The sequence below is a fragment of the Lissotriton vulgaris genome, chromosome 6 (assembly GCF_964263255.1).
Source record: "Lissotriton vulgaris chromosome 6, aLisVul1.2, whole genome shotgun sequence".
In the NCBI taxonomy this organism is placed as follows: domain Eukaryota; kingdom Metazoa; phylum Chordata; class Amphibia; order Caudata; family Salamandridae; genus Lissotriton; species Lissotriton vulgaris.
This window is the reverse complement of record NC_141694.1, coordinates 1,677,907,877-1,677,925,898: the sequence shown is the minus strand read 5'-3', so window position 1 is coordinate 1,677,925,898 and position 18,022 is coordinate 1,677,907,877. Positions and strand designations below refer to the sequence as shown.

The 18,022-nt window shown below is 44.5% G+C and overlaps 1 protein-coding gene and 1 pseudogene across 1 annotated transcript in view; one reads left to right on the top strand and one right to left on the bottom strand.

Annotated features, from left to right (window-relative positions):
* The window catches only part of NSL1 (NSL1 component of MIS12 kinetochore complex), a 102,348-nt gene that overhangs the window by 35,117 nt on the left and 49,209 nt on the right, over positions 1-18,022 (top strand). The window contains exon 2 of the mRNA XM_086927858.1: positions 14,068-14,143. Within this exon, the coding sequence (XP_086783984.1) occupies positions 14,068-14,143 (76 nt within the window). The remainder of the gene's footprint in view (positions 1-14,067; positions 14,144-18,022) is intronic.
* Positions 9,657-11,688, bottom strand: LOC147709305 (transcription factor COE1 pseudogene; annotated as a pseudogene).

The following is an 18,022-nucleotide window of genomic DNA, read 5'->3' as shown; positions in this document are numbered from 1 at the left end:
GGGCCACCTATCCCACCAGGCACCTCCAGTAAGTGCCACAGAGCTGCGTTGCAGAGAAGTGGTCCGAGGTCACGCCCCTTTTTACACCTATCAGCAGTGCAGCTCTGCGGTGCTTACTGGAGCTACAGGAGCTCTTTCAATGCACTTCAGAACTGTTCTCTCTGGTATCGAAGTACTGGAAACCAGAAACAGCTGTCAAACCTAAAATTTCATTAAAGACTGCTCTGCTTTTTCTATAATCTGAGTCCCAAACCACTTTGCCATTGCACCTGTATTTATGCCTACCCCCACTTTTGCACTATTATCACTAGTGTATATTCAGCACTACAGTGTAACTGCACTTTAACACTGTTTTTTTCTTTAGCCACATTGAAAAAGACCTATCCCCACAATCCCACCAAATTAGGCAGTGTTTCCTCCACGCTTCCACCCTGGACAGATTTGGTCCGACCTCTGATAAAAGTAAATATTTGGCCTTGTCCATGATTAGAATGGGCTCTGTAAAGATTTGTGAATACTCTCAAATGCGTTTTGTGGATGTGCACACACTTGCCACGGCATTCCCACCCTAACTTACTCTCGTCTCGCACCTCGGAAAATACTTGCTCCCAAGAAAAGGTAGCTGTAAGTGCTTCTTTTTACAAGTGTCCATCTACACTTTGAATCTTACTGAAAACTAGTGCCATTTGCGAACCAGAAAGTTGAAACGAGCCATAAACAGCAAAAGCAACTAGTTGTGTCCACATTGTGCCAAGGAGGGCAAAACCCATACTAGATTTTCAGGATTATCACATACAGTTAACAGATATTCATTTAATCTCATTGGAACTAATTTGGAGTATGTGATAATTCTGAAAGTCTGGCCATGGATCCTGATCTGCCCTCATGGACCTATGCTGGACTTCTTTGCCACATAATCCAAAACTTCTTTGAAACCCTTCATCTTCAGCAAAATACGTTTGTATTTCTTATATAGTTGAGAATGTCCCTCTTTAGAGTAGAAAATTAGTGACTTCTTACAACCTTAAAGGAAGTCCATGGATTTCTTTTGCAGGCATTATCTTTGATCCATCCAGTCAGGCCCATGTTAGTCACATGTTATGCAAACCTCTCCTGTTAGGCCCTGCCTAATGCACAAATTACTTTGCACATGCTGCCGAACAGATCAAGGGCACTAGCCTGTCCGCAAGCTTTTTTTTTAACTTTTCTATTAGCATAGTCCTCGCTGACTACATAGGTATGAAACAGCATCAGAAATTGGACAGAGCAGACTGTAACACATTGGGAATAGGCAGGGGAGATGTTCCTTGCAACACTACAGCCTTTCTAATGGAGTTAAGCAGTGGGTTTGTCTGAGCTGTGTTAGTTAACAATGTATATGGAGGGAAGAGCTGAATCAGAGAAGATTTATTGCTTAATGCAGCTTTAGAAGCAAATTTATTTTGTTTTATTTCGAGAGCTGCTTAAAAGAAGGAATGCAAACAGTGACTTCTAAATATCATGCTGTCAGAATATTATATACAAAATATTCAAGATCGAAATATTGAGAAGGTAATTGGTAAGTAAAGTTTTACTATTCTTAACCCCAGACTCTATATTTTGGCCCTCAGTATTTTGGCAGCATGTTGATTCTGTAGTAGATTTTTTCACATTCAACCAATATGGATGGATGGATGTGGAAATATGCTGCTTGCTTTTTTGCCCAGTATACTCAAACTACCGTGCCTGAAGTCGATTATTCAAGATGATTTATTGTTGCTTTTCTTCAGTACATACGGAGTATATCACTTTTCTCAAAAATCCAATATTTGATTTATTTATTTTATTTATAAAGTCTTATATAGTGCAAACAAGATCCCAAAGGATATCGGAGCGCTTTACAGAATGATGGGAGGAAGAACATAAATGCAATATCAACATCTGGTTGAGAGACTGGAATGGTCGCATAATGCGGGACAATTCGCCCAGGAGGGAAATACAATAGGCAGGTGTACACTGGCAACGAGGGGGGTCCCAGTATGCATTAAAGAGGAGCCGTTACAAATGGAGGTATCATGATCGTGGGAACAACGAGCAAGTGAGCCTATCCATCTTAGGGTAAGAATTTGTTCATAAGGAATCGTTTAGCTTCTAACTTGAAAGCCTTAGTTGAAGAGATTCTGCGTACTTCGGTGGAAGAGCATTCCATATCTTTGGTGCAGTGCCGGGGAAAGCTCGGTGACCAGTTATTTTTTGTTTGTTTGTTAAGGATAAGTGGTTTCAAGAGGAAGGTAGTGGCACTGCTTGAGGCTCTTAAACCACAGGATAGCTCAATTTTTTGCGCAAGGTACCTAGGAGTATTGAAGTGAAGGGCTTTGTGCGCTAGAACGGCAATCTTTAACTGAATTTGTAGGGCAGCCAGTTGAGAGGTTTTAGGACTGGGGATATATGTTTGTATCGTGTGGTGCCTGTGACCAGTCTAGCCGCCACGTTCAGTGATAACCTTAGTGGAGCCAGGGCGTATTTGGGAAGGCCACAAGGGTAGCACTGCGTAGTCTAGCCTCGGCAAGACAAGTGCTTGGACCACCTGCTTGAAATCATTAAGTGGAAGGAAAGGTTTCATATTTCTGAGTGACCTTAACAAATGTTTGCTCCCTTACATACATTGCTGATATGATTTTTCATATTCAGGTGCTTGTCCATGGTGACTCCAAGAGATTTGGCTGAGTCTATGATGAGAGGAGTCCAATTGAAAGCAGTGAGGTGACTCAGCCATAGGTATAGCTTGGGGATGTGGTTCGGAGGGGAGATGAGCAGGAATTCTGTTTTGGAAGTGTTAAGCAGGAGATGGTTCTCTGTTAACCAGTTTTGAGTAGACGTTAGGGTAGTGTTGAGGGAGATGATGTTTTCCAGGGATGAGATTTTCAAATAGAGTTGCATGTTGTCTCGACCTTTTGCTGCCGACGGTGACCCGTGAAGGATGATGATATACACTACAAGGGGATCAAAAGTGCCACAATGATTGGGTGAAAAATCGGCAATCTGGAATTAATCCTAGAAATACGGTACTATGGAAACATATTGATACCAGTAACCACAGGACAAACTGATAATACATCGATAAGGTGGCCATCCCCATATAACTCTATATCCTTGAACTTTAGCGCCCGTGAATATATCAATTGAACGTCAAAAATCAACAGACGACATCCTTTTCACTACTTTGCCCTGAAGAAGTCTTCTGGACGAAACGCGTTGGCTACGCTCTGTATCAAGAAAAAAGAATAAAATAATTTTTAAGCCCTCCTTAACGGATTCTTCAGAAGTTATTGACTTATTATTTAAAAGTTATTGACTTACTATTACTTATTGTGGAGTGCTGAACCATTGTGTCTTTTTATAGAGTTGCATGTTGTCTGCAAACATTTGGAAGAGCATGTTCATAGAGTTTAATGAGTTATCAAAAGGTTCCAGGAAAAGGTTGAAGATGATAGGAGATAGAGCGGACCCTTGAGGGACCCCATGAGTACTGGAGAGAGCTGGGAGAGAGAATGGTTTGCCTTGACTCTTTGTGATCTGTGATGTAGGAAACCATTGTAGAACCGGATCAGCAAAACCCTTTTGGTTATGCAGGATGGATAGGAGGTTGTCATTATTAAACATGTCTAATGCGGAGGAAAGGTCGAGGAGAATCAGAAGCCAGGATTTGTTTTTGTCAAGCATTTTTAAAATGTCATCCATAACGTGAGTGAGAGCCGATTCAGTGCTGTGCCCCTTCCTAAAACCAGATTGATGCTGGTCTAGGAGTTGATAATTATCTATGTAAGCACAAAGTTGAGATAGAATAGGTGATACCTGAGCTGCTTTTAGGCAATTGGGGATCGTGCCTTGTGAAAGAGAAGTGTTTACTATCCTTTTCCAGGTGGGGATGAGTTCATTCTTGATTTCCTTGAAGATGGCCTGGGGCAACGGGTCACTGAAGTGGTTGGAAGGGTTGATATTCTGAAGAATCTTGTGGATGTCATTTTCACTAAATGGGGTAAAGGTGACGCATTGTTCTTGGTGGTCGTGTTGCCCTTTTCAAAGGGGGGAGGCGGCACTTGAGGAAGGCAATAGAGCCTTCTTAGAGGCGAGGCCGGCAGGGATGAGTCTTGATTTCTCTGAGAAGAAAGCGGCAAGTTCGTTGCATGAGGGTGGACTGCCACCAGGTTCAGAGTGGTTTGGACCAACGACTGATTGCTGTTTGACCAATTCGAACAGTTTCTTGGGGCGATTCGCCGCCTGATCCAGTTGGTGTCTGAAGTCCGCCTTGGCACTCTTGATTTGTTTGTTGTAGAGGCTCCTGACATCTCTAAGGAGTTTTAGTTGGTCAGAGGAGGGATTGGATCGCCAGGAACGTTCAGCTGCCCTAAGGTTGTGGTGTTCTGTGTTTAAGTTGTCATTATACCACGGTTTGGATATTTTTGTTGAAGCATTTTTATGTTTGAGTGGAGCAATGTCATCCATGATATTGGTGATTGTCGAATTGTAGGCGTCGGTGAGTGATTGCACTTCGACCAAGTCAGCTTGGGCGGAGAGGGCAGATTTACATTGGGCAGCTAGATCGTCAGTTTATTGATCTGAGGTCTTTTTTTCCATATCTTTGCTTTCAATGGTTGAGCCTTCCTCATCAACACCTCCCTGTTAATGTAAAAGAGGATGCTATGGTGGTCTGACCAATCACAAGGGGTAATGGAATCTAGTGTGATGGTCTGCCCTTTAGAGATGAGGTCTAGAGTTTCTCCTCTAATGAGTTGGTTAGTCGCAGTGCTGAGTCAGATCTTGATCCATTAAGAATGATTTAAGGCAAGATACAGCTGAGTCGTTTAAGTTAGACCAGTGAAGGTTGAAATCGCCAAGGATGATTTGGGCCACCGCCGATTCGACCTTGCTAGTGATGATTTCCATTTGTTGCTCAATGATGGGGAGATTGTCACCCGGGGGCTGGTAAAAGGTGTGAAGTGTGAAGTTTACTTGAGATGCTGAGACACAGGTATTCACTGGAGGGAGGCGCAGAGGATTCAAAGTGAGAAATCAAGAGTGTGTTCCTGTAAATACAGGCTATGCCACTACCCAAGTTCAAAGCTCTGTCTAGCCTAATTATGACATGAGTGGGAGGTACTAGGTCTAAAATAAGAGTGGAAGCGGGATTTAACCAAGTTTCAGTGAAGATGATGTCTAAATCATTGTGTAGGATGAGGTCGAAGATATCGGAGGCGTGTTTACTGGCTGATCTGCAATTAAGTAGTACACATTTAAGTCGTAGTGGATTGGGGGGGGGGAGGAAAGCGCCTGGGTGATGTTCACATGGGTGAGGTTGTCGGAATTTGCCGCATCACAATATTTCAGTCTTAAATATTTAGGCCTCTATACCCTGAACCTACAATATTTTCCTCCCTTTTTGGTGTTCGATTTGAATTATAATATTTCTTTCATTTCTATCTCTAGCATATTATTTCTAGCACTTCATTTATATATTATTGTGCGATTTCCATAGCCTTATCTTTCTGACACTCTTCTTCTTGTGGTTATTGTGGTTATCCATGGAAGGTATTTCGAAGTGTTGCTGAATCCTGGGCTGAGGTTCAGCGTGTATCGTTGTCCAAGATCTGTAGAGCAGCTTGCTGGGTTTTATCGCACACCTTTGTGAACCTTTATTAAAGGTGTTAGGAGGACAAAGCTGGTCTGTTGGACAGCGTGTTTTGTATTCTGCTTTGTCTTAGGAAATATTTGTTATTGAAATATGATTTCTTCTCACTAATAAAGTTCTGGTTTAGCTCTAGTAGTGACTGTCTGTGCTTTTCTCTCGCAACAGACGATGAACTCTTCAGTAATGATTGGGACCAGGGATGCGAGGATAATGTCCCGGTTACTTACTGGTAATCTTCATTATGCTTAGTCCATGTAGTCCATGTCACAGTTCTTATGAAGCACCCTCTTTCCCCTCGTTGCTGACCTTTGTTTAGGCTTGGTAAAGTTAAGAATAATTCTGGTAAAGCTATGCCTTTATAATGCCCAGAGGAATGTCGCCATAGTCTGTCTGTCTTCTTTTTTCAGTCATGAGGTTGGATACACCTCCAAAGTGATGACGAGGTGGATTAAGGTAATAAACATTACTGCCTAGTACTCGACATGCACGATTTGTATTGCAACAGACTTGGAGCTGCAGAAGGCTTAGTTGTTCAGCAAGGAGGGCCACAGGTGTAACTGAAACTGCTTTACACCAATAGTAGATGTGCATACTTTGAAAGGTGTATACTTTTATTTTCATGAATGATATTTCTGCTTTGAAGGGTGATGTGAAATTCAAGCTTTGTTGTGGTTGTGTGACTGGTCGTGAAGATACTATGTTGCTTTTATCTGGAATAGTCAGATGGAGATGGATTTGAAGCTCGGTCAGGCGCCATATATTGTTTGGCACAGGTCTTGATCATTTGTGGAGCCTAGAGTGTTTTACCTTCTTTAAACTCAGTAGAAAAATTAACATAGTATACAAATATGATGTGTATATATAACGGAGGAAATAACAAATAAAGCCCATCATTTGTTGTATGCAGATCTTCTGTGCTCTTGCAGTGAAGACCTATAGATCTGAAAAGAAACAGGACTTGTGATATGTTTTTCCTTTCACTTACTTTTAGCTATTTTTAGTATTGCTTTCACTATATTGGTAACTTTTGTGTGCACATAAAACGCGCTCAGTTTTGTAAAAGGTAAGTGCCGGTCCCAAAGTTTGCTCTAGGATGGTGCTACTGAATGTTGAAGGGACCAAATACCAAGGTTGCATAGTCTTTATTCCATCTGATGCCTCTTTCATCCACTGCCAGACACTCCTGCCCCCTTATCTCACCTTTGAAATTAAATTCTTTATCATACCTACTTTCTTCATTTGTCACCATGTTTTGTGTATCTTCCTCCTCCTTTCCCCCTCCTGTGGTTTTTCCTCTCCTGATCTCTGGTATGCAAGTCTGATGAGAAAAAATGAATGCTGGTACCCAAAAATGAGTGCCGGTGGGCCCCACCGGCAACCACCAACTGAAACTAAGTACTGCACAGATGACATATTTTGATTGCTTCATTTGGTTGCTCCAAGGGGTCCTTTACCCCAGGTATTGGTTGTGTGGCTCCAGTCTGTCCTGGAGTCCCCAGGCTTGGAGGTAGGACGGATCTGACCTGTACTGGGCGGCTGCTGCATCAGTAGTCCCTGTAGTCGGCAGGTTGTTGTACCAGGCATTGCTTCTTTGGTGCAAAACAGAAAGGTATGCAGTTCCTTCTAAAAGCTACAGGTCGATGTATGTGAGGAACACTGATGTGTTCCCCAAGAGCAGGAGAAGAGTATCCTCCTTTCGGAAAGGGACCCTCACACACCCAATAGGCTAGGTGTCTTGCTTAATCATTGGGTCTGCTCCTCTTCAGGTCGGCGCTGCAATACCCATTCGGCACCCATGATTGGGCCTTTTAGCGGAGATCTTTTTTCCTGACCGTTTGGGTGCAGTGCGTGTCAGGGCCCTAGTGAGTGTAGATGTGAGGTTGTGAGGCTAAAACAGATAGTGTTGTCGCCAAGTCAGTTGTGCACCTCGGGCCATCAGTATTTTCTACAGTCCTTTCGTGTCTGTTGAAATCTGAAGTCCTGGTATTAGGGGGTTCCCTAAATACTAATAGGGGCATTAAGGAGAGTGAGGGGTAGTGGTCTTATGGGCTACTTATCCCTTGTGTCACTACACCCCCTATGTGACCACTTCCTTTGGGGAGTGGGCTTAATCCTGTCCCAGAGTTGTTAATTCCACCACAAACAAGGTGGTGGAATTCCACCCTTCATGTTCATTTCAGGGTGTTCACCCAAGATGTGTACAGCATGGCAGTGCAACACATCTCGTGCACAGCTAATTTTACTGTCTGTCCTGGGGCCTGATGGGCCCAAGGCAGGGGGTGGCATCTCCCTTGTCTGGGAAAGCCTTGGGTCGCATTTGAAAGGCTGCAGAGGCCTTTTAAACCTCCCGCTTTGATATTCTGATTTGCCAGCCTTCATGCCAGCCTTCATGGAGGAGAAGGTAACAACACCGCTCTCCAGAGCAGGCATTGTTTCTGTTCTTTGAGAGAATGGTTCTCACTTCTTAGGGCGTCAAAAATATGTCTCTGGTGGCAGGTTGGACTGGACCAGTCAGCCAGCACTTTAGACGGCTAGTAGGATTCAGTTGGATTACTACATGCACCCTCTGTGTGCATGTAGTAATAAATGCACTGAGGGAAACCATGGTTTTTTTGTGGGCAAAGAAAAAAAAATCAACATTATTTTATAACTACGTACAAAACACCACAGCCAAAAATTAAAATAAATAATAAATCCAATTGCTAAGAATCGGTGGTTCCACTTCCGAGTGAGAAGTCTCATCTGTTGAACATCTTCCAGATTAATAGAGGAAAAGTTCACGAAATTGGAGAGAAATTAATCTTATCAAAAAGTCCTTCATTTATTCAAAGTGTTGTTCCTGTTGGCTTCCTCTTCACCAGTGACTTGACTGCTTTTCAAGCCTGTGTCCGAGAAAAAGGTTTGGGGGAAGCATTAGGGCTTTCAAAGCCACTGGACCTGGAACTTTCCAACATCTTCTCTGACTCTGATGTGTTCTCCGTGGGCTGTAGACATGTCCTTCCTCATCCCACACACACAGAACCCTCTTTTTACTCTGGATCTGCAGCAGGAACAAGGGTGGCACAGGCTGAGTTTGAAAGACAAGGCGTGACTTTGGTTTCTGTTGAAACTTGGCTGGATGCACCACACACGCACAAGATGAATAGGGGCCACTCAATGGGCGGAGCAAGGATCTGAGGGAGCCGTTGCTATGGTGCCATGGCTCGGAGAGTGCGTTTTATCAGTCAGACCCAACAGGCGGTGTGAAGAGTGAGGCTCCTCGGGCTAGTCAAACTATTATATACATTTCGTACACATTTTTCAGTCAATGACTTACTGAAATCAGCATTGCTCTGAGTAGCGGACAATCTACATACACCTGTAAATTCTTCCATGAAGCCTTAGTGCTTGACCTGTTGGGCAGACTAACGAGTGTGACTCTGCCATTCTCTACAGATCCATGCGATTGAATACACCCCCTACAGTTCTATGGAGCCCTGTGACTGAATACTGCCATAGCAGGCTATACAGATATGATTTATTGTTGTGGTGCCAGTTCCACTCAGACAATCCTTAACTTTGATCGTAGCTTCACACACATATCTTTGCTCACATTAAAAAATTGATGCAAATCAACATTTTAAAGTATTATAAAAGTTAAATTCAGCAAAGTATAGTCCTGCCCTTTGACGGGTAAGTAGTTACAAAGTCAAACGCCTTGATGGAGCACAAACATCTCAGCCCTTCCTTGGATGAGTGACCCAATGCCCTTCCTCTTTTTAGTGTATGCAAGGTGGGCAGTTCCTGTAAACAAATTAAAAAAAAAAAAGTATTTCAAATCTGCATTGGCTGCGACCTTCGGAGAAGCTGAAGCCCCCAAAGCTGCTTCTAGGTTTAACTTGAGGCACATGTCTTCATATCTAAATCTAAATCCATTTGTAAGAAAGTCCCATGGCTGAGGCTGAGCTTGAGGGGTTCACATGGGATGGACGATCATACCGGACAAAGTTCAGGAGAAGGCCAGTCGCTGGAGAGAGCCTGCAGAGGAGTACTTGTTAGAGTCCACAAAAGACTGATCATGGAAGCTGTTGGTAGGAGGGGGGAGAGGTTTGAGGTCTGACTACAGGTGCAAATGCAGCTTTCCTGTTTCACTGCACATGTTGGCGAGAGAAAAGAAGATCCCAGAGGAGCTGCTGCAGTTAGATGGCATATTTGTGGAAAAGGCCATGGTGAGACTTGATAGCACAATGGCGTATGGAGAGTTGGCCGCACATCCGTTCAAGAAGGTGGGCGAGGCTCCTAAATTTGACATACTGGTGTTGCCGTAGCCATTCATGCTGGTGGTGACGGAACTGTAGCTGCTCTGCTGGGGTGTGGTGCTTGGCACGTAACAGTGAGGGGACACGCTGCTTATGTTAAGAGTGTAACCCTGATTTGTGACTTGCGCCAATTCGGACAGGTTAATGGCGAGCTGCCCTCCGAACGAGCTGGCGCTCATCATGCCAGCGTGGACAGAGGAGTTTGAGAGACCTGGCAGGTGGCTGTGGTTACGTGGGACACAATAGAGCGCCTGGGCAATGTCTGCTGCCCTTTTCAGGATGATCTCTTGGTTATTGTGTGGCATCCCACACAGTGCTTCTACCAGATCAGCTGCTCTTTTCAAGATGACTTCCTTTGGCAATCGTTCAGGATCTCCAGGGTTTCTGGGTATCACATTTTGCAGCCTCTGGAATCCAGTCCATTGTGGGTTCATTCAGAACTGTGTAGATGAAGCGTCCGGGCGTTCCTTTACAGAACTGCTTCGACTTGTATGACAGAGTGACTTCCACAACACCGGGGATGTGTCGGGGAGGAGTCTGCACTCGGATTGCATGAGGGGTTATCAGACTGGATACAAACGCTGACGAGCTAATTATACAATCTGTGTGAACACACCGAGAAGGCTCCGAGAACAATATTTACAGATGTGCCGTCTTGAGCGCAGTGTGCTCAGCTCCTCATCCCTACTCCACGCGCACCGGCGCGAGCGCTGGCTCCTGGGCCGGAATACTAAGCGGGCGCCATTGGCCGACCTAATGATGATGATGCTGCTGGCGGGGCCTTGCCTCACTCCCAGAGAAGTTTACTCTTGGCTGCACCGCCGACCCCTGCTCTTTGGAGAGGACCAGGGAGCCAGGAAGGATCATTAAATTCAGCGGAGGGACGGCAGGTGGAGAATCAATAATACCCCGAGCCAGAGGCAGCGCATGCCTCCCGGAACAAGCGCAACGTGGACAGCAGGGGATCAGTGTTTTTAGGTCTCGCCTGTCGATGCGCATGCGCATCGAGCAAGCGAGACTATGGGGGCTTATCCACTCTTTATTCAACTTGCAAGGAATCGTGGCGATTCCTTGCAGTGCCCGTGACTTTTAAGCTCAATGCGCATGCGCATTGAGCTTAAAAGCGCGTGCACATCAGTTCCCTCAGCCGCACTCCAGGCCCCTGCTGCTTTCACACCCCCTCCCCGCTCCGCCCCCTCCCCTGCCCGCCGTCTGTTCGCCGTCTGTTCCCTCAGCCGTCTGTACCCTGCTGCTTAACACCCTCTCCCCCGCTCCGCCCCCTCCCCGCCATGTCGCATTTCTCCTCCCCCCCTCCCCACAGCAATGCCCTCCTGGTGAGTTTCGGAAGGGTTGGCAGCACCTTGATAGTTAGCAGCTGTGTGTGGAAGTCACTGCTATCTGTGTACACACAAACGCTCACATCCGTGAACTCTCGCACGCTTTTCTGTGTCTTTTTGGCGAGCCCGACTAAGAAGCATTTAACCTCTTTGCATACTCCCTGACCTGTGATTTGAACAACTTCACGGACAAATTACAAACTAATGTAGAGTATTTGAATTTCACGTGATTGTTAAGTAGAGAATGTTTTCGTTTTCTCTGTATCATTAAACACTCCATAGACTCGCAGAGTGAATGGAAACTTGTAAGCCGCTCTGTGTAAACCGAGATGCAGCTTTGAAAATCCACAAGGCTGTTCGGCTCGTCCTGAGTTCGCTGAAGCATGTTTGTGACTCATACGCAGTTGCTGTCTGGGTGTGTCGAGTATTTCTATCCCCCCAAGGAACACCCGTGCAACCGATCTACAGGAACCGATGATCTGTTCCGCCTTTAAAAACGAGTAAAAGAAACCGTTGCTACTTGGTGGTCGCATTTTCTAGGACAACCCTCCTTTCTCTTGAAGGGGTGCATGCTGCCTGAGCAGTAATGATAGTAGTAGCTTCAGAGAGGGACTTCGGCCAATCGAAGTGAGCACTACGGGAAAACTGAGGCGCTGTGTACATTGAGGCACTCTACACTCCTTGAGGCCGCTCTACACTCCTCGAGGCACACTGCACATCGAGGCACACTGTAAACTTATTTTAAGTCTGTTACGTTATTTAAAAAAAATGTAGTAGATTTTGTTAGAATTACATTTTAATTGTGATCAAAACGCACAGAGCAAAAACTGCAGCTTTCTTTGTGTATTGTAGTGGGAGATTGTGAACATTGAGGAGCAGCCATATCGTTCATCTTTGGGCAGAAATGAGTTTTCTTGGTGACTGAGGTTTGCTTTTGTGCCCTGGAGACTGAGTAGCAGTGAATATTTATTAGCTGCTTCTGATGAGTAAAATCGTTGTTTCCATCGGCGCGTTTCACAAGTTTGCATGCAAGGAATGTTTTTTTAAAGTGATATTTAAGTGCCAACTCTTATTTCCCACCTTTGCAGTATGAGTTAGAGCTTTTAGAAATGTTTATGGCTTTTTTTATTTGTAATTCTTTAGCATTGGCTACAGGAAACAAAAATGCTAAAGATTTACAAAAAAACCCATAAACAATTCTAAAAGCACTAACTCTAATGATGCGAGACCTATTGCATTTCCAATGCTTGTTTATTAATACGAGGTGTCTGATACCAAACCGACAGGGAGAAAATCGGTGTAGGTACTAGTGTGGCGTGCCTTCTGACGAATGTGTGACTACAAAGGCCACCACCCCTCCTTTGACCGAATTTCTGGTACCCCATAAAGCCTAATTTTGTGTATTAATGTTCCAGGTAGGATCCATGTGGGTTATATCTTAGTTGTACTCCCTCACATGACCATTCAGGGAAACTGGGGACACCCGGTAGAGTTGGAATAAGGATCCAACAGCCCTGATGTATGCCCCAGACCCCAGACAGGAGAAGTGTGGCTCAAGTGGTTGGAGCGGCAGACCCTGATGCAGAGGTCTGGCCCGGACCAGGGTTCAATTCCCCGCCTCGGCGGGTCTTGGGCTCAATATTTCCCCGGACCTGACAATTCTCGCCTCGGTGCCTATTCCAATCATGGAGTCCCACTCTGTAACTCTGGGCAATAGCTTGCTTAATCTCCACAATGGCCCCTCGCAGCGGGATGCCTGGCTTTCACCTTGGGGATGCCCAGTAATGGGTTATCTCGCAGGGGAATACCAGGACGGGTTCCCTAAGCAAGCGCTGGGACGCTTTCGGGCAGCCATGCGCTCTACAAATCAAATTTCATTTCATTTCTTTCACCTGGTAGGCTATCCTTATGGGCAGAAACATGCTTGCAGACTGTAAGATGGACTAGAGTTATAATTTTCTTAGTTTTCCATCACTTAATTCGGTTTTACTATACCTCAGGTCCTCACTAATAAAGGTGGCAACCCAGGTACCTGAAGGTGTTTTTAATTGAACTAGATCCCGACCTTATCCTGTAAGTTTTATGTAAGAACTCCCTCCTACCGCCAAGTCTTTGCGGAGGTGGAGTCTGCCCTGGAAGTACCATCTTATCAGGGTGGGCAGAGGATGCCTGTCATGAAGCATGACACAATATTGTGTATGAGGCATCTTCTTCCATTAATGATTGTCTCCTTGGGCTGAAATGGCGCCACATGACCTGCAATGGACAGCATCCGCAACTCGTTTTGACCAGTGCCCAGTACATACCTTAAGATGGCTTCCCTGTTATCTTATACTGTCAGAAATTGAACTGGCTAGCACAGGGACATATTTGCATATTTCAAAAATTTGAAATCTATTTTATACAAGTTTGGGGTGTATGTCCTATCAAAGATGAGTGCAAGTAAGCTAATGTTCACTTTTTTGACACTACCTTTTTTAGAGTGGCACATTTTCTCTTTAAGCAAAATGTAAATGTACTACCTTTTTAACATACATTTTATAATTGCCTAGAATGCTTAAAGTGGAACTAGATAAGTGGAATGTAGTGATCTTAAACTTTCGGAAATGCCGCTACTTGATTTTAATGTTGATATACTTATTACTGTATTGATATAATTGTTGTAAATGTTATGGCATGTATATGTCTAATAATCAATTACTTGATTGACGGATGGTGGACGTGACCCAGCACTATGTTTATTGGATTTGTAATTTTTTTTCAGAACTTTGAAACAACAGTACAAGAGAATGTCACTGTCAATGGACTGCCTTGGTCCGAAGCATCAGACTCTCAAAGTGGTATGTTGTGTTCTTAGTATTTCCAATAGTGCTATCAAATTATGTTAATTTTCCCCTCTCAACTTGTATCTTTTGCATTTTGCTATGAAAACAGAAATGTTTCTGTGTTGACTGACTGCCAGTTCAGAATAGACTGTCTCTACGAGGAACAGGGTCAGTACTGATTTACATAAGACTAGATTCTAGAGTGGTGTGGTGTGTAGAAAAACCATGGAATGAGACCCAAGTAGTCACCCGGGTTTGAGATGAATTAAAGTATTCCATCGTTTTCCTTGTTGCAGATGTCACCCTCAAAGGCATAGCATGTACTTACTGTATTCCATTAAATGTGTATGTGTTCCTTTGTTAAGCTCTAAGCTACCCTTCATTTTAAACCCTTTGAATTTTGATTTATTTTGTGCCAAAATCTAATGTGTACTGTGTCAGCAGCCGCAGTCTAAATGTTTGTGTTCTATTTGAAAACTGCATTTTACAGTTATCAGTAGCAAGAACTCCTTTGGTTATGGTTAAAGTAGTTGTGTCCCAGGCACAATTGTGGTTCCTTTAATCTTACATCCTGTACAGTTTGAGATCCAATCAGTTCACCAGGTAAGTGGCATAATTGAGATTTTCCTAGCCTTGGTGTCGGAAAGGCTAGATTTTTATTAAAGACATGTTGTCTTTTTATTAAATAGCAGCCAATTACTGAACAGAAACTACACAACTCAGAAAATGGGAACCAGAACTACTAAATGACATCACAAAGGGACTATCCAATCAAACGTCATGCATATTGATAATTATCTTGACTGGGAGGAACAAGTCCTCTTTTCTTGCAGACAAGTCAATCCAGATAAGGAAATGAATGGAGGAGGATGATCACAAAGATAGTAACCACGATAATTCCTGGACAAGGTCCTATATCGAAGGAGACTACATATCCCGAGGAGTTGGATGAGATCTGAGGAATTGTCCGTAAGAAGGAACATCCGAAGAACTGTCCACAGCTTAAGTTTGAGGTTGGAGTGCTGAATGATGGAGCTGGTACCGCGAAGAACAAGCATTAAAAATGCAATAGGTCTCACCTTTTATTAAGTTAGCCATTTGCTTTGCTACACAATACCATTAGCAAAGTTTTAACTTAATCAAGGGCGCGATCTATTGCATTTTCAATGCTTGTTTCGTTTACTTACTGTATCTCAATTCTTTATTGTTATTTTCAAAAGAGGAAAATAACAAAAAACGGCATGTAGATATCATAATACAGACTTGAAGTGCAAATACAGGCTCAATAATCCAGCATGGGAAGTGATGTAGACTGGAAGGTTAAGACTGGCTGGGAGGGCGGGAGGTGGCTCTCATGTCAACCACTGAGTTACAAACAAAATGTTAACTGCACAAGATGAGATGTAGTGGTGAAACCAATAGTTGTAGAGACCGGGTCCATGTGCACTGAACTTGCTTGACCACACAATGATCTTGGGCGATTCAAACCTTGAAAGCGCCTAGAAACAGGCAGAACGCAGCATCAAGGGCTACATAGAGCCAAAAGACACGTGTCAAGGTCCCCTAGGCGCACATCAGCGCTCCCGAGCACATTGGACCTTTCACTTCACAAGTCTCTCTGTGCCAGGACCGGCAGAGGTTGGGGAGTGACTGAGGACAGGCAGCAGGGAGCAGAGCCCACATGGCAGGGCCCAGCACCGAGCAGGCCCCGTGACTGGGCCTCTCGAGTCAAGTTATCCGGCTTGTGATGTGGTGAATCCCAGGAATGCAGCAGCATCCGGTTCTTATCACCCACGGAGCGGGTATCCAGAGCGGTGATGAGAGGCTGCATAGGGGTAGGCCAGATGGGAGAACAGCGCGGCACACGCATTCACAGGGTGCACTGCTGAAGGGCCTGCAAACACTGTCCATATGAGAATCACAGTCACGCATGCGTGCAGTAATGGGGTGCACTGTTCGAGGGTATGGAAACACTGTCCATATGGGGGGACACACCAGGGCGCACGCATGCGTGCATTCACGGTGTGCACTGTTCAAGGGTCTGGATATTGTCCATATGGGGACCACACTGCGGCGCACGCATGCATTCACGGGGTGTACTGCTGAAGGGTCTGGAAACACTTGAGTGCTAGTTGTTAGAGAGTGTGCACGGAGAGCTCGTAGAAATAACGCGTGTGCACAGACCGTGTGTAATACTGGGTTTGTGTGAAGGGTGTCCTCTTGTGTAAGGAGTCTGGGATCGTTGGGGGAACTTGCACTCCAAGGGCACATGAGGCGAGTGCTAGTAGTTAGAGAGCGTGCACGGAGAGCTCGTAGAAATAACGCGTGTGCACAGACCGTGTGTAATACTGGGTTTGTGTGAAGGGTGTCCTCTTGTGTAAGGAGTCTGGGATCGTTGGGGGAACTTGCACTCCAAGGGCACATGAGGCGAGTGCTAGTAGTTAGAGAGCGTGCACGGAGAGCTCGTAGAAATAACGCGCGTGCACAGACTGTGTGTAATACTGGGTTTATGTGAAGGGTGTCAGGCTGCAAGGAGCCAGCGAACAAAGATGGCGTCGGCCTATCCACATTGGTCGTCCTAAAAGTGGACAAGGAGGGAACCATGAAGCCACATTTCCAATCATGCGCCATCGTTTACCATTAACAATGACGCGAGCCAATGGGAAACAGGGGCGGGGCTTTAAGTCGGAATCTGTATCTATTCCAAAATGCACTCGCATGGCGAGAACAGCGCATGCACGCTGCTAACGCCAGGCGAGACCTAAAAATCTGAGGGGAGGGTTAATAAAAGAGGTGGGATAATACTCGCCTCCTTGTCTTTAATAAAACCTAGCCTTTCGGACACCAAGGCTAGTAAAATCTCAATTTTATTAAAAGACCGGAGGCTCATATTATGCTTTTTAGAGAATTGCAATTACAGAATCAGACCAATGAAAAATATGTTTACAATAAATTGTTCTAAAAGTATTGACATTTGACCAGTCTGCAGATCGGAGAATGTTTTTTAAAATCTTTGCCTGGCCAGAAGACTTTAGCTTCTACCTCTGGCAGAATGGGGGCCAAAGAATTCCGTATTTGTTCCGGCCAGGGACATAATCCATTGACCTACCGGGTAAGGGTGCAAGCAGAAACGGTTTGTGTTTTTTTTGGAAACAAATGAGGAATTGGAAGTCAGCTGACAATTTCAAGTCTTCAGTTCTTGAAACATAAGATTTCAAACAATCCCCAACACATAACTTAGGTTGAGAAGGGAAAAAAGGTATTGTGAATTGATGTTAAAAAAAATTTGGGTGCATCCATGGACTTGAAAAAAAACCCTGAGGGGACATACTGAAAAAAAGACACTTCAAGTGCTTTAACATCTGCAATACGTTTCAAAGAAACTAAACATAAAAGTATGGTTAACTTAGCCAATAAATGTTTTAGGGAAAGAGCCATATTATCTTGCCAGGAACTGCATATTCAACACAAAATTAACATCCCACATGGTATTGTATTTAGGAGCAGAAGGCTTAGAAAATCTTACTCCTTTCAAAAGTCGACAGATCAAAGGGTGTTCTCCAATGAGTCTTCTATCCCTTCTGACATGTTCTGCTGAAATGGCTGAATGATGGGTGCTAATTTTATGGCAAGACTTACCCTGAGACACCAAAGAGGAAAGGAAATGAACTAGTAGAGTTGCATCTACTGAAAGGGGATCTAAATTCCTGTCCATACACCAGGCCAGTCAGGTAGATTTGTAAGGTTTTGCCATCCCTGGCACCCAGGATTGCTAGATAAAGCTGACGCTTGTTCCAAAATTCCTGGGGTTCGCCAAGAAGACCTAAAATCCTCCAAGCGACCAGGGATAGAGAGCCTTCCGGGATAAGGTTGTGATGTAATCCTGTGGATTGA